This window comes from Hyperolius riggenbachi, chromosome 1, assembly GCF_040937935.1.
Source record: "Hyperolius riggenbachi isolate aHypRig1 chromosome 1, aHypRig1.pri, whole genome shotgun sequence".
Classification (NCBI taxonomy): Eukaryota; Metazoa; Chordata; class Amphibia; order Anura; family Hyperoliidae; genus Hyperolius; species Hyperolius riggenbachi.
In genome coordinates, this window is record NC_090646.1 from 461,414,540 (window position 1) to 461,431,820 (window position 17,281).

General features: G+C 41.1%; 1 protein-coding gene across 1 annotated transcript in view; it reads left to right on the forward strand.

The window, feature by feature from the left end:
- The first annotated feature begins 1,011 nt into the window (after positions 1 to 1,011).
- The window catches only part of LOC137553915 (sodium-dependent serotonin transporter-like), a 60,068-nt gene continuing 43,798 nt past the window's right edge, over positions 1,012 to 17,281 (forward strand). The window contains exon 1 of the mRNA XM_068271471.1: positions 1,012 to 1,155. Within this exon, the coding sequence (XP_068127572.1) occupies positions 1,068 to 1,155 (88 nt within the window). The 5' untranslated portion in view covers positions 1,012 to 1,067. The remainder of the gene's footprint in view (positions 1,156 to 17,281) is intronic.

Consider the following 17,281-nt stretch of genomic DNA (forward strand, 5'->3'; position numbering starts at 1 on the left):
TTAGCTCACTTTACACTCTTCCACTTTGCCTTAATTCATCTGCTCCAATCACTGAAACTACTTCAAGGTCACTTTAAAGCAAGTTTGATTTCAAGTATTTATAGTATTTATATGGTGTTTGTTTTTAAAAGACTGCATGTGGACTTATGGCTCTAGTTGCCATACATACAAATGACACATTCAATAATGGTAAATCCAATCCTGACAACAGGGAGCTGTGAGAATGCTCTTCATAAGTGGGTACAGTTTGCATTAGTCAGACAAGCCCCTCCCTCTTCTCCCATTCCCACTGCAATCACAGGGTGCAGGTTGACCCCGCAAAACATCATTGGAAATGGTCAAGTTTACAGGTGTTTATAACAATGTCCACAGTAGTTTCATCAACACTATTGTGGAGGACTGGAGGACTGTGTTCAGATAATGTATAAGGTTTACCTCGAATTCTAGCATTTACCTTAGCAAGCAAGTGCCCTTGAGAAAGATAGCAAATGTACATTTTGTCATGCAGTGATGCCCAAGCTATGTATTGTAAATATATATATATATATATATATATATATATATATATATATATATATATTTGAATGCAAAAAATAAATTAAAAAAACCTTGAAATACAGACCAAAAACGATGTATCGCGTTTACCTGCAGGTAACTGTAAATAAGTCTTGTATTTTATAATACTATCGTAAAATCAGGCTTGCAGCTGCACATGTTGCAGTTCAGATGAATATGCTGTGTAGATCTAGCCCATACCTTCCACACAGCATGATTGAACCTTCCATTAGTCCTATGCATGTGGTACTGTGGAGGTGGAGAGAGTCCCTCCTATGGCAAACCCGCCTCCTGTTTCTCTTTCCCTCCTGTCATCAGCCTAAAGAAATTCTCCCTGACTTCCACTTATTCAGCTGAATTCCTGCCTGGTTTTCAGGAGAGACAGCATGTCAGAGCAGAACTCCACAGCTCCTGCAGACAAGCACCCTAGACAGGATGCAGCTACCCCAAACAATAACTCTTTGCCCCTTACACTTTGTCAGACTGATTCCCGCGACAAATGGAGCAAGAAGATGGACTTTCTCCTTTCCGTCATTGGCTTTGCAGTGGATTTGGGAAATGTATGGAGGTTCCCATATATCTGTTACCAGAATGGTGGAGGTAGGTCATATGTTTGGTGCATTTACTATGAAAACATGCAGCCACTAGCAGGTTCTGGGTTTACTTGGGGACATTTACAACACACGGGCTGAAAATCTGGCACTTTCTCTGCTCTGCAACAAATATTCATTTTTGCTATTTACCTGTTAGCATGGTTCATTGTCATTGTTCTTCATGAAAAATCACACACTTTGTGTAAAAGGCATGCAAAGCACTGACATCTTATTTTAACAAAGGTTTTTTAGTAAGATGATTGTCTTTTATTCTAAATAGTAGTTATATAAATTATGGTTCTATATATTGGTTCTATATATAACGTACAGCATATTTGCTGTGCAGCTTTTTCATGAACTGTTAGTATATTTATTCCTTGCAATATTGCTGTGCTTGTAGATGCTCCAAAACTTCCTAAACTCATTTAAAAAAAATGTAACTACACAATGCAGTTAAATTGCTTATAGCTGTATCTGAAATTGTTTGCAGTTTAGAAAATATCGTACAAAATTCAACAAGAAGCAATTTTCTAAAGAACGGTTACATATTTGGGGATTGGTTTCATCATTATTTCTAATTCAGCAAACCTGTCTTCAAACACTTCAAGAAGCAATTTCTTTTTTTTTCTTCTTCTTTTTTTCTGATTTATAATCAAATTTACTGATGTCACAAACTTTTACCAAAACATTAATACAGTAGAGTCCTGGTTATCCGGAACGCAACTAACCAGCAGTCTCAACCAACCAGCTGAAATTGCAGTGTTGAAAACCTTTTAGGCTGTTGTCGGCTCTGCTGTGCTTAAAGGATACCCGAGGTGACATGATGAGATCGACATGTGTCTAGCACACAAATAACTATGTTGTGTTCCTTTTTTTCTTTCTCTGCCTGAAAGAGTTAAACATCAGGTATGTGAGTGGAAGTTCCTGTCTGAGTCAGGACTGAGTCAGACTACAGTGTGACCCTCACTGATAAGAAATTACAACTATAAAACACTTTCCTAGCAGAAATGTTTTCTGAGAGCAGGAAAGAGATTGAAAGGGCCAATAGTTCATAGATTTTAGCTCTGGCATACTTCAATGAATGTGTCATTGAGCAAAAAAACAATAAAACTGTAAAAACTTAAAAAGTAGATTAAAATAAAAAATAAAACTGTGGAATATCTTAAAAAGTCATTTTTAGGAGAAGGTGGATTGATACAATTGTTTATTTCATTAGTTTATTTTCACCTCAGGTGTCCTTTAAAGACTGAGTTGCACGGTTCCACCAAGATAATATACTTTCAGTTAATGTATTTTAACATTTAATATATAGTTCATGGTATGTACAGTATATAGAGTGGGGTATAGTACTGTATTAGCTAGGCCTATTTTTAACATTGAGTCTCAAGCAACCAGAAGGCACACTTATATGAAATCAGCCAATCCCCATCAGTGTCAGATAACTGAGACTCTACTGTATTTCACTTTGTATTTACATTTTTTTTTATTAGTAAGCAGAAAAACATGTACATACCGTATTTCACTTTGTATTTACATTTTTTTTAATTATTAAGCAAAAAACATGTACATACTGTATTTCACTTTGTATTTACATTTTTTTTACTAAGCATAAAAACTTATATATACCGTATTTCACTTTGAGTGTGAATTGCTGTGTTTGCTTCTGTAAAAGTGATTGATCTGGTCATAATTAAACAGATATAAGTTCCTGGTCCCTGGTTTCAGGATTGCTGCACAAGCCTGCCTCATTATCCTTATTTAAGTAACATTTCAGCAACATGTAATGGCACAGTGAAATGTGCTGCTCATTTTATTTGATGTTGAAGTGTTCTTTCACAGGAATAATTAACTCATACATAATAATAAAGGAACGGCAGAAGAGATTTAGTATCCCACCGTAAACCGATCTACATAGGAGAAAACTTGCATTCCTGATCAAATGCTACTTAATAATTTTAGTACGGTGTATAATATAGTATGTGTTACATCTGTATTACATTCCTTACATGCCAATTTACAGTGAATAAGACCTCGTCATAATTTTTATACAAATGGAGCTGCGTGATTAGTTTTTGTTTTGTAGCTTTAGGTTCTTTGTTTCGGTTTGCATTATTACCATGTTGAACTTTTTTACAGTATCTCACAAAAGTAAGTACACCTATCATATTTTGTGTAAATATTTTATTATATCATAACTTTTCATGGTACAACACAGAAGATATGACACAAAGTAGTCAGGGTGCAGCTTGTATAGCAGAGTAAAATTGCTATCCTATCAAAATTACACAGCGCAAATAATGTCTAAATTGCCTCAATAAAAGTGAGCAATATCAAAATTCTGCCTAGTTAGACCTTTTCCCTCCCCGGGGTCGTGTTACTGGTTGTTGTTACAAGGTCTCGGATATAAATGGGGAGCAGGTGTGTTAAATTTGGTGTTATCACTCTCTCACTCTCTCATACTGGTCACTAAAAGTTCAACATGGCACCTCATGGCAAAGAACTTTCTGAGGATCTTAAAAAAATATGTTGCTCTACATAAAGATGGCCTAGGCTTTAAGAAGACTGACAACTCCCTGAAACTGAGCTGCAATACGGTGGCCGAAACCATACAGTGGTTTAACAGAACAGGTTCCACTCAGAACAAGCATCGCCATGGCTGACCAAAGAGGTCGAATGCATGTGCTCAGTGTCATATCCAGAGGGTGTCTTTTGCAGACGTATGAGTGCTGAGTGCTGGCAGCATTGTTGCAGAGGTTGAAGGAGTAGAGAGGGTCAGTCTATCAGTCGTTAAACCATATGCTGCAAACTGCATGAAATTGGTCTTCATGGCTATCGTCCCAGATGGAAGCCTCTAAGGAAGATGATGCACAAGAAAGCCTGCAAACAGTTAGCTGAAGACAAGCAGACTAAAGACATCATACAAAGAGGAAAAGAAATCCAGGAGCAACTCACCATGTTAGATTCCATTAAAACTTCAAGAACTTTAATCTGTTTCTTCCATTAACCTCTTGCCGACCGCGTCACGCCAGTAGGCGTGGCCGCGGCGGCAGCCCCAGGACCGCCTAACGCCAATTGGCGTAAAGTCCTGGGGCTCTGTTTTGCAGGAGATCGCGCGCAGGCTGCGCGCGCATCTCCTGCTTGGGGGGCGGAGCTCCGCCCCGCCTTCAGTCTCCGAGCGGCTATTGCCGCTCGGGAGACTGTTAGACGGCGTGATCGCCGTCTATTTACTCTGTGCAGCGCTGCGATGAGCAGCAGCGCTGCACTGGGGACAGCCGTGTGACACGGCTGTCCCCCTGGGGGACAAGAGAGCGATCGGCTCTCATAGGCAGAAGCCTATGACAGCCGATCGCCGTAATTGGCCGGCTGTGGGGAGGGAGGGAGCGAGGGAGGGAAGGGGGTTAAAGGAAGAGGTTTTTTTTTAAAAAAAAAGGCAACACAAATATTTATTTAAAAAAAATAAACATGGGGGGAGCGATCAGACCCCACCAACAGAGAGCTCTGTTGGTGGGGAGAAAAGGGGGGGGAAATCACTCGTGTGCTATGTTGTGCGGCCCTGCAGCTTGGCCTTAAAGCTGCAGTGGCCTTTTAAACTAAAAATTGCCTGGTCACTAGGGGGGTTTAGCCCTGCAGTCCTCAATCAGTGGCAAAAAGACATAACACGTATACTTAACGTTCAGGATGCAGTGTAGGTGGTGCGGAGGAAGGTCGACGATCGTTCTGCCCCTTGATTAGGGCTTTCTCGAGACCGATTGACCCCTACACCAGACCACGCCAAGATATACAGCATGCCACACCCTAAAGACATTGCTTGCTGAAACCATGGCCTGTGGTCTGATGAGCCCAAGATAAACTTATTTGGTTCAGATGGTGTCAAGCGTGTGTAGTGGCAGCCAGGTGAGGAGTACAATGACAAGTGTGCCTACAGTCAAGCATGGTGGGAGTGTCATGGTTTTGGGCTGCATGAGTGCTCCCAGCACTGGGGAGCTACATTTAATTGAGGGAATCATGATTGCCAACACACACTGTGACATACTGAAGCAGAGTATGATGCCTTCCCTTCGGGAACTGGGCAGCAGGGCAGTATCTCACCATGGTAAAAACCCCAAACACACATTCAAGACCACCGAAGGTAAAGGTTCTGAATTGGCATGTCTCCAGACCTAAACCCTATTGAGCATCTTAGGGGTATCCTGAAAAGGAAGATGGAGGGTCACAAGGTCTCTACATCATCCAGATTTGTCTTCGGGGAGTGGAGAGAGGAACAAGTCTTCCCTCCTAAATACTCACCAAGCCTCCAGCTACGTCCTGCAGCCTTCCTGTTGCTCCTAGCAGCTTTCTGGCATCCTCTGTACACAGAAGACAGAAGCCGAAGTACCACCTGACCCACATCTGGTCAGTTGACACGCTGGGAGCCATGCATGACCCCCAGAAGCCGCTAGGACCTACAGGAAGCCTGCAAGACATCCCTGGAGGCTTGGTGAGTATTTTGCTACCTGCAAACACCCCGAAAAACCCAAAACAAAGTCCCCATTATCTCCTCAGGCATGCCGTTTAGTTGAGACTTCCGGTTGCCTAAGTTCCAGGGGCCTTTGCTGTAGTGGTTTATTTACTTTAAACATTTTTCTCACCTGGGGCCTGATGCACGTAACTGCAGTAATATTGTTGTGCACAGACAGCGCATGGTAATATTACCCTTACTTCTGCCAGCAAGTGCCACAAATTATGCTATTGGTGCGACCTGGGGTACTCAAGTAGCATGACCATTGCTACAACATAACTGCAATAACAAGCGTAACTAATGGTAACACTTGTAATAACGAGCGTTACCGTATCAACGGTTGCGCTACTTGAGTGTATCAACAATCACGCTAGTGTATCCTGAGGTAGTAAGGGTTATATTGTGGTGCACTGTTTGTGCACAACAATATTACAGCTGTTACGTACATCAGGCCCCTTGTACTACAGAACACATTTCCATCACCTAATATTTAAAAAAAAGTACTAAAATAAACATATAAAGGCCTTCATTCATCCAGCTCATGGTAATCCAAAGGAAAAATAAGGACGTTTCAACTGCACACTTCTTTGTGTTTTAATTTCATCGTTGACTTGAGTTTAAATGAAATGAAGGAAAAAGCCAAAGAGCTATATGTACAGTTACACTCAATGAAGAGTGTTGCATATTAAAATATGAATTATTTTAGGTACCTATGTGTACTGTCTGTAAACAACTGCATGAAGATGTTAAAAATGCATTGTACACTGAGGATTAATGGTGTCATTGGCCCACTTCCCAGTTCAGAGATGGATATCACAGTTTGACATTAATGAGCTCCTTTTCAGCTCATGCAAACAAGTTTTCTTCTCTGTCCAAAATGTTCACCTACCCAACCTCAAAGGAGTGTTTCTTCTCACTGGGATGTAGGTAGACAATACCATCAACACCATTTTATCATCAACATTCAGTGCTGTGTGGATTAAGATGAAATGGGGCCCTAGGCAAGGTAGAAACTTTGGCTCCTCCTTATGGACCTTTTAGTAATCTAAGATGGGAGAAGGGGAAGAGAAAGTGGCAGTTCTCTCATCACCACCGACACCCACTGGGCCCCAGGTACCTGCGTAAGTTGCCTTGTGTACACTAACATCCCCTCCCAACATGTAGATTAGCACACGGAGCGTTATATTTACCTGCTTCCAGCGCCATTGCATCATGTGATAGGGCGTTGGTGAATGGCAGCAGAGTGTACTGTGATGCACGGAGGAGACCCACAGCACTGGAAGCAGGTAAGATTACACTTGCTACCTGTCTCCAGGGCTGCGGGTCTCCTCCACGCATCACAGTGAATGGAAGCAGAGAGTGCTGCTGCTGCGATCAAGGAAATCTGGGGTGCTGGAAGCAGGTAAATATAATGTTCCCTGCGCTGCTCTGCATGCAGAGGGGAGGAGGAGCGGAACCCAAAGCCTCCAGGCCCCTCTGCAATCACGGGGGTCACGGGCCCTATTGTTACGCCCTTGCTTTGTGTGTGAATAGGGGTCACATGACCATAAGCAGGTGAGCTAATCCATTTAGTTTCATGCTCCATGGGGTTTAGCTGTGGATTGTTTCTACAGATATAATTGTTCAGCGCACATTTCAAAATGCCACTCGCTAATTTGGAGTGTAAACTGAAAAAAAAAATGGTTGGTAGTAGAATGTTGGTAAATTTACCAATATGCTACTACTTAATCAATATAGGGAAATATCTGTAATATTTGTAGTGATATTTCACTATGACCTAACCTCTCCCTACCCTCACACAGAACCCTCCCTGGTGGGCAACTGATAGCCCCCACCAGACAACTAACAATCCCCCCGGTGGAAGCTAACGAATCCCACCCAGAACAACTAATAACCCCCCCCCCCCCCCCGTGGGCAACTAATATCCCCCTGACAACTAATAACCCCCCTTGTGGCAGCTAATAACCCCCAGACAATGAATAACCTTCCCTGGTGAGCAACTGATAACCCCCCCAGAGGGCAACTAATAACCTGGTGGGCGTTGCCTAATCTTAACACCCTCCCCCCACAACAGAAATGTTTGCCTGCTAAATAGCGAGCTCCAAGGCCGCCCACTATGCAAACTGCGCTATTGGTAGCCGCAGTTCATTTAGCGGGTGCTTTTTTAGCTGCTTTGAGTTATGTATGTCATTCCTTTACTTTACCTTCAGGTTCACTTTAAATTGGAGCTTAACCTAATGGGGACTGACGTCGTTTGAACCTACATCCAGCAGGTGGTATTGCCGCTCTGTTTGGATGTAGATTCAACGTCTGAGAAAACAAAGCATCCCGCCGCAATCATGCGCACCCGAGAGGGTAGATTAAGCTGTCATATGACAGCTGACATCTCCCCTCAGTGATCAGAGGCCATCGCATATGGCTTCTTTTCAGTGATCACTAGTAAGAGCTGTGGGGGTAGGGGGGAAAAAAGAGGATCCACTCACCTGTCCCGCCGTTCCCTCGGCGATCATCGCTCCCCTCCGCTCTGGCCGGCATCCCCACTCACTCTGACGTCAGTGCCAGGTCCCAGGCTTGATGGCATCATCAAGCCGCGACCCAGAACTGAGTGGCAGTATGAGTGGGGATGCCGGTCGGAGTGGAGGGGTCCACTGCGGCTCATCGCTGGAGCCTGGGAGGTGAGTAAAGGCTGCTGGCTACAGGGGGGCATCTGGCTACAGGGGGGACACATAGCCCAGCATGCCACACACGGGATCTGGCTGCCTGACCCCTCCAAACGCCCCCCCCCCCTCGCATGCAAATTCACCTGATCCTTAAGGGGGGTTAGGTAGCCGGTACAGGTAGCCGGTACCAAAAGAGTTAAAAAATTCCCAAGCAGGGGCAGTCCACCCAGTCAAGCTGATAAGCAACGTGTGAGGAGCTCAAATAGCTGTCTCTTAAGGCCCATACACACGTCGGATTTCCGCGAACGACAGGTCGTCTCAAACTCACCCTTATCAAGCGAACGACAGCCTGTACACACGCACCCACTCATACTGCCACGAACGACGGAACGACGGGACGTTCAAACGACCCGTCGTTCGCGGAAATCCGACGTGTGTACGGGCCTTTATGTGTAGGATTTGTTTGCAGTGAAAATGAAGCCAATTACCGTAATTGCATTTTACAGAATTGTGCTAGGATTTCTCATCTGTGTATTTGTGTACAATACTGTGTTACATCTCTGGAGACACAAAAATCTACATTAGTTGAACCCATCTGCTCAACATGCTTAGAAACTGTCCATGGTACCAATGTAGCACATACTTTGCTTTATGTTTAGAGAATAATTATCTGCTAGATATTCCTTCAGCTTAAATTTGTAAAAAGAAAATAATAATTATCATCACTCACATCTTATGAACATTTGCCGTGTACCACAGCAACAATTTACTAAGACAAAGAATCATGGTTTTGTTTGTCTGAACTTCTCCAAAAATATATGTTGATTGGAATTTTCTGCAAGTAGTTAATCCTTATGCTATTTTTTATGTTTTCATGTTTAGTTTATGTTTCTACACAGTCATTGCCTCTACGTAAATTGTTAATATATGTTTTTTTATTTTCTAGATGGTAAAATGACAAAATACTACACTATCTACTATTTTAGAATTGTACTCACCGTTTATAGTTTTGTTACATGAATGAACAGGTTACTGAGAAATACACAGAGTTTTCTTTATAAATACAATTTCAGGCATGCTGTATATGAAGCAATAAGATACTCAGTACAAATGTACAAATAGATATACTGCATATATATATATATATATATATATATATATATATATATATATATATATATATATATATATATATATATATATATATATATATATATATATATATATGTATATATATATATATATATATATATATGTATATATATATATATATATATATATATATATATATATATATATATATATATATATATATATATATATATATATATATATATATATATATTAGATGTACCTAGGTTAAAGTATTCCAAACCCAGAAAAACTGAAAAAGGAACAAATTGCTTTAATTGTGTCCAGTCTAATGTCCAATAGTCTAAAATTGATTTGATTAGATGCTTTAAGTGTTACCCACAGATAAATGGAAGCTGGAAAAGATGGATGTCTTTTTTCAACTAAACTAACTTTGTAACTATGGAACACTTGTTGCTTCATGCTCATCTGAGTGTGTTTAAATAGGGCAGAGCATGGGTGCATTATTACTCTTCCCTGATCTGTATACTCACATGGTTGGATTAATACTGCAGCACTGTAGAGTGTGGCGCTATACTGATGCTGTACCCCAACAAAAGTTTAAGCTTCTCTTTAGAACAATGTGTGCAGTTAATATCACTGCTGTTGTGGCAAAAGCGGTATTTAGCCATAATATTTTTCACTTATCTCCCTACTGTCTGAATAGTTTACTGGTTAAGAGCTATGCCTCTGATGCAGGGGACCAGGTTTCTAATCTCGGTGCTTCCTGTTCAGTAAGCCAGCACCTATTCAGTAAAGAGACCATGGGCAAGACTCCCTAACACTGCTGTTGCCTAAAGAGCTCGCCCTAGTGGCTGCTGCTCTGGCTCTTAGAGTTTGCCAGGTAAAAGGCACAATCTTTGTCTTGTCTTGTGTAATGTAGGCTCAGAACTTTTTCAGACCATGAAATATTTGTCAGTTTACTGCTGTTACTTTAGAATTTCTACATTCTATGATGAAACAGCACTGAAGAAAAAATAATTCTGCAAATAACCCATTATCACTGTTGGCCTTTTCCCTTTGCTCCTTCTTGGCACAAGAGGGAGATTGCAGAGCCCAAGCCATATGATGTGCACCTATAGAGTCTTTTAGTGGGGGCTTGGGCCCAGTTTGCTAGAAAGCATAAGGCTTGATTCACATTGAGCTGCATCACAAAGGTCGGTTTTGTGTCTGTGCGGAGTCCGGAGGAGATGCGTTTTACCACATACTGCAATTTTGCTGAACTTAGACAAGGTATGTAACCCGCATTGTGTAAAAAGTGCAACTTTCGATACCTAGGTAATACATGCACTGCTTACATACTGTGCATTATGCTACATGCATGAGGAGGTTTATATTAGTAATGTGTTTTATTTGAGTAGTGTAACACATTGTATGCTAGCAAAGCATGCTGTAAGCCTCCTGCACATGTGGGGTTCTCTAAAGACTGAACCACGCATGTGCAGGAGGCTTATGGTGACCGGCGTGATGATGCGACGGGCATGCAGTCTTCACCGGACAATGTCAATTACCGGAGCCGCCAGCAGGACCAGGAGAGAGAAGAAGAGTATGCCGGAGGACCTCGCAGGCTATGGGGGGCTGGAGGAAGCCCCAGGTAAGTCCAAATTTTGTTTTTATTTACCGCTTAGGGTCCCTTTAAGTTCATGGCCTTTTTTTAGCATAGGGGTAATTTCACGGCTTCTCTATTCACGCATTTGGTTCATGTGGAGCACTCTTTTCTTCAATGTTTTTTATTTTATGTACACTCTTGGTTTTGGAGGTGCTGGTTTGATCCAATGTTTTGGTTTGGTTCCTGATTTTGTTTTTCATTTTTATTCTCTGTTTTTGTAGATTTTTGCCTATGAGCAAACTTTGCCTTGATAAGGGGGCCCTGCCTGGTACTGAATCTGAAACACTGGTTGATTTTATAGAAAACGAATAAAGAATTGTATTGGATGTGTCAGCTTTCTCCCTTTCTTTACGGGACACCTTAAGTGAGAGTGATATAAAGGCTGTCATATTTATTTGGTTTTAAACCAATTAAACCTTTTATACCAGGTGCCTGGTACCCTACTGATTTTTCTGGCATCAGCAGTGAATCATACATTTGAAACAGGCATGCAGAAAATTCAGCCAATCTCCAGACAGAAACATCTGATCTTTATGCTTGTTCAGAGTCTGTGCCTGCTACCAGCCATGCCCCCCACGTGTGGGCCCTGCGCCTACGCAGTATGGTCATGGCACGCACAGATGCAAGTGGACACAGACACCTGGCATCTTATTAAGTATAATGCCTGTCTTTCCCATTAACATTCAAAAAAACCCAAAATAATAATATTGCCTATTACAATACAAAAATGGCTTTACCCGTTTCCAAAACACCCCTTTTAATTACATCTGGAACCAGGCCTGGAGAAGTCTTCTGGTCCAAGAAGGGTTGCACTGAGTTTGCTAAATATGTATTTGTATTTTGACAAACTGCATACAAAGGAAAATATATTTGTCTCTCGTACATATAATACTATATTTACTTTAGTTTTATTCTACAGGTTTACTTGTTAATTTCTTTCTGTAGAAACTGTAGTTTTGAAGCAGTACATGGATCTGCTTATTCTGACCCATTTTTATGAATCCTAATAATTAAAAAGCATAGGGCTGCACATTTCAATGTAAATTTGTATGCAACCCACTTAAAATCAATCTTTTTTTTTTCTTTCTTATTTTTTTTTAATTTGAGCCTTGGGCACTTGTTCAATAATCCCAGAAGTAAACCCTTTTAGTATGCAAGTGTACAAAATTATCATCACCACCATCATCATATATTATAATCGTATTCCTTTACTTACTACTTTATTATTAATAATGTAAAGTAAGTTATTAAATATTTACACCAGCATAATAGACAAAAGCAAAAATTTGTGAAGTTTTTTCTCTTTGCGTCATAAAATCACTTCAAAGCTTTTAGACCCAGGGGAATTAACCCATTTGTCACTACAAGGCTTTGAAGGTACCCTAAAATATATGAGTATTAACAGTATCTATTCGGCATCTGCATATGAAATATATGCGGGTCATTAATTTTACAAAAATATATATATTTTTTTATTTAAGTTAAATTGTTTAGTAGATTTTGTAAATTGACTTCTGCTTTTTTTTTTTAGTAAATTTCTGAAGGCACATATTGTATGTTTTTACATATGAACACAGTCAATTTATCTATTCTACATTGATTGTTTGTAAATGATTTTAGAACTTTTATTGTACACTTTTATGTTATTATGGAACTCAATACTGTACTTTATTATATAGAATCCAAAAGGTATTTTACAATGCATATTCATAATTGGTACATGTTTCCGTTCTAAAGACACATAATTTAAGCTCATCTCCTCAAGTGAGTAAAATGGAGGTGTTAGAGGGTGTGTGGCCAATCAAACAGTAAAATCAATCAACCCTTTGCACACTCTCATGCAAATACTCTTGTGCTGATATTCACTGCAGACCAACCATCCAGGAACCACTACTATCCCTATAGCTAAGTTGAAACCTTTGTTATCGTATCTTGTGGTCTTCGTTAGCAAAAGAAAAAAAATGCAATGTTTTACTTAGTTTCATATGCTGCGCAGCAAAAAAAAGTGCATAATTTTACATGTGCAGAGACTCCCATGAGTATGTCTCCTAAAGGTGCGTACACACATGCGACTATAGTCGTTTGAAACGATCGTTCCCCGATCGTTTCAAACGACGATCGTTTAAAAAAAAGCAGCCAACGACCATTAAGTCTAACGACGGACGAGCTAGATCGTTAAAAACGAACGATCTAGCTTGGCAGATTTTTTCCAACGACGATCGTTTGCAAAAGTAGTACATCGTTGGAAACGGTCATTCGTACTAGGCTTGACATGCGCATTTCGCTATTTCTCCATGGATCTTTTCATTTTTATGTGCAAGCGCAATATTTGCTTTACGTGATGTAACGTTCGTTCTAACGATCAGATCGTTACACACTTTTAAAAAACGAACTTTTACTTAGGTCGTTATTTCATCAATTAAAAGTTTGTTCGTCGTTCACAACGAACGATCGTTGTCGCATGTGTGTACGTAGCTTTACACCGGCCCTATAACATGCATTATGCAACATGCAAGCATGCAGTGCATCAACTTATCAAAAGATTAAGAGCACATATTATAATAATCTGTCATGTATTATTATTAGGTGTATAAAATAGCTCAAAGATTGGGGAAAAATGGTCAAATGGGATGTACCATTATCCATAAATAAGTAATAAATTATAATATCAAATCCCATGCATCCTGCCAATGATAAGAATATATTGACAAAAAAAGATGAGGGTTGGCTATTGGGTGCATGAGAAATTACAAACAGCTTTATTTCATATCAAAATATCAATAAAAACCAACAAACCCACACATCCCCCTAAATATCATAGAAAAACTATTAAAATAGATAGCTCAGGCCCCCCGGACTCCCACCTAGAGACAAAATGAGGCTGCAGTCCTCAAAAAATAGGTCCCACTTTTGCAGGCTGGTGAATCGAGTAATCACAAGGTGAAGCATACAGGACAGTATTGTTCCTCAGATGGACTCCAAGGTAAAACTGAGTGAAGTAGGCCACACAGATGCACAGCTATGAGTCTGTCAAGCAAGAGGATTAGTACGCAGTGACGTCACATGCAGGTCCTAAACAGGCATGCATATTCCTTTATATGTTGGAAAAAGGTGGGATCAGCCACACCAATATGAAGCTGTAAACTCATCAAGCCCAGATGTTGGTAAGCAATGGCATCATGTATATAGACACACAGCAGCAGGTAGAGTCACGATCTGATGTCTTAGGATATCCCCCAATCGCAGGGAAAGTCACAGCAGTGAATACTTGATGCAAAGCAAAGCAATAGATGGAAGCGCTTGACACAGATAGTAGCAAACCAAGTGCATCAATATAGGTCACAGTGCCAGACAGCTAAGCATGTGCAACATGGCAGTCCATAGTTACCATCCTGAGGCTGGGATCGAATGAAGCCTGCAAAGAGTTCAATGGATCCTGCAAGAGGTTTCCAGTAGGTTTTCAGTAGCTCCAGGGGTAGTGCCAGGGGGAGCCGAGAGCTGTCTAAAGGTCTGTCATGTTTCGCCACCTCTCACGGCTTTTTCAAAGGCCGACAGCAAAGTATACAGTATACACGCCATGACGGCGTATTTAAACACCACCACATGAATCCCCGACCCGCCTACCCCCGCCCGCGTCACCGCCCACGTCCGCCAATGCAAACCAGGACGCGCCGAGCGGTCGAACGCCACAAGACACGCCCCCAGACGCACAGCTATTTTTTGAGGACTGCAGCCTCATGTTTTCTCTAGGTGGGAGTCCGGGGGGCCTGAGCTATCTATTTTAATAGTTTTTCTATGAGATTTAGGGGGATGTGTGGGTTTGTTGGTTTTTATTGATATTTTGATATGAAATAAAGCTGTTTGTAATTTCTCATGCACCCAATAGCCAATCCTCATCTTTTTTTGTCAATATATTATTATTAGGTATCACCTTTGCTGTTTGCTTTCTTTCTTGTTACTTACTGTGAACAGGCAAATATTGCTAAAGGTGCGTACACACCTTTGACAGATGTCACCCGTTGGAGATCAGGACCTGATCCCCTTGGGCAACATCGCTGGGCCAGGCTGCAAACAGGTGTATCAGCTGTGTTGCTATGCAGCAGGGGGGGGGGGTTGACGGAAAGACGAAGAGTGGCATGTGCATGATGGGAAGCAGTGCGACCAATGGGATCGTCGGGGAATCAACATCACTGGGGATGAGCAGATCCAACAGATAGATCACTCACAGGTTGGGCATTGGGGGCTGTTGTACACCCATCTGATTATTGGTTGAGACGGTTGTTATCAGCCACCTCAGCCGACTTAAAGAGAACCTCCGGACTAAAAATCTACTCAGCAGAACTGAAAAGGCTTGGTGTTTCTTTAACAGTTTCACAGCATTAGAACTTTGTTTTTCTTACCAAAGCATCATTTTTAGCTGCATTTTCCATCAAAGAAAACTGCCCGGGCTTTTTTTCCTTGATGCTGTGCAAAGCATGATGGGATTTCCTATGTTATAATTCACGTTGCCTAGCAACTGGGAGGGGTGATCAGCACACAGGACAGTTGAAACTGTGTCTCATGCTCCCTGTCACCTCCTTTCAACCAAAAAGATGGCTGTCCTCATGAAATCAAACATTTGCCTGTTCTTTTAAAACAGGGTGGGTAAGAGATTATATTACCTATCTATTTTAATTAACATAACTAATGTAACTTAATGACAATGATGTTTGTTTAGGCTGAAGTTCCTCTTTAAAGCAGGTGTGTGTAGGGGTCTCAAGGCCGTTTTCCACTGCAATTTGCCAAATGCAGAAGAAAAAAGTCCAATTCAGTTGTACTAAATAGAACAGAAGGGCAGTGACACATAGCAAGCAGCAGGCAGTACAACTGTGATTTCATAATAATCGCATCACACTAGTAAAAACGGAGCACTGCGACTCTAATACTAAAAATACATCTCTTGTACTGCCGGTGGCACCACAATATCATTTCATGGCAGAAGCATGAAAGTACTCCTGTCAGTTTTCTGCTACAAATCTGTCCAGCATCTTTTGTTTAGTGAGTTGGATTAAAGCGGATGTGAACTCAGAACTTCCCCACTGCTCTAAAAGATAAGCAACAACATGCGTTGTTTGTGTGCATGGATAGGAAACTGGCTAATGGACAGAAAACAAAGAGTTGTGGTCAATGGATCGTACTCAAAATGGGAGACTGTTAGCAATGGGGTCCCACAGGGGTCTGTACTGGGTCCAGTGTTCTTCAATTTATTTTTTTAATGACCTAGTAGATGCAGTAGTGAGCAATGTTGCTATTTTTGCAGATGATACAAAATTGTGCAGAATCATCAACTCTCAGGAAGATAGTGTCATATTGCAACAGGATCTGGATAGGATGGCTATATGGGCACATAAATGGCAGATGAAATTCAATGTTGACAAATGTAAAGTCATGCATTTTGGTCGTACCAATGGTCTAGCACCATACAAAATAAATGGGATACAGTTGGGGACATCAAACTTGGAGAAGGACTTAGGAGTACTCATCGACAACAAGTTAAATAATCGTACTCAATGCCAAGCCGCTGCAGCTAAAGCGAACAAAATTTTGGGATGCATTAAAAGGGAAATAAAAACTCGAGATGCTAGCATAATATTGCCCCTGTTTAACTCTCTAGTAAGGCCACATCTGAAATATGGAATTCAGTTCTGGGCACCACATTACAAAAAAGATATTGCTGTTTTAGAGCAGGTGTAGAGACGAGCTACAAAATTGATACGTGGGATGGAAGGTCTCACTTACCAAGAAAGGTTAGATAAACTGGGTTTATTTAGTCTAGAGAAAAGACGCCTTAGAGGAGATCTAATTACCATGTATAAATACATCAGAGGGCAATATAGTAGCTTGGCGGATGAGCTTTTTGTCCCTAGGCCTTCTCAAAGGACTAGAGGACATGATCTGCGCATGGAGGAAAAACGTTTTAGCCATTTATTTAGGAAAGGGTTCTTTACAGTAAGAGTGATTAAGATGTGGAATGCATTGCCACAGGAAGTCGTTATGGCATATCCTATACCTGCATTTAAAGGGGGCTTAGATGCTTTCCTTGCGTTGAAAGACATCCATGGCTACAATTACTAGGTTATGCCTAATGATGTTGATCCAGGGATTTTATCTGATTGCCATCTGGAGTCAGGAAGGAATTTTTCCCTTTTGGGGCTAATTGGACCATGCCTTGTAAGGGTTTTACGCCTTCCTCTGG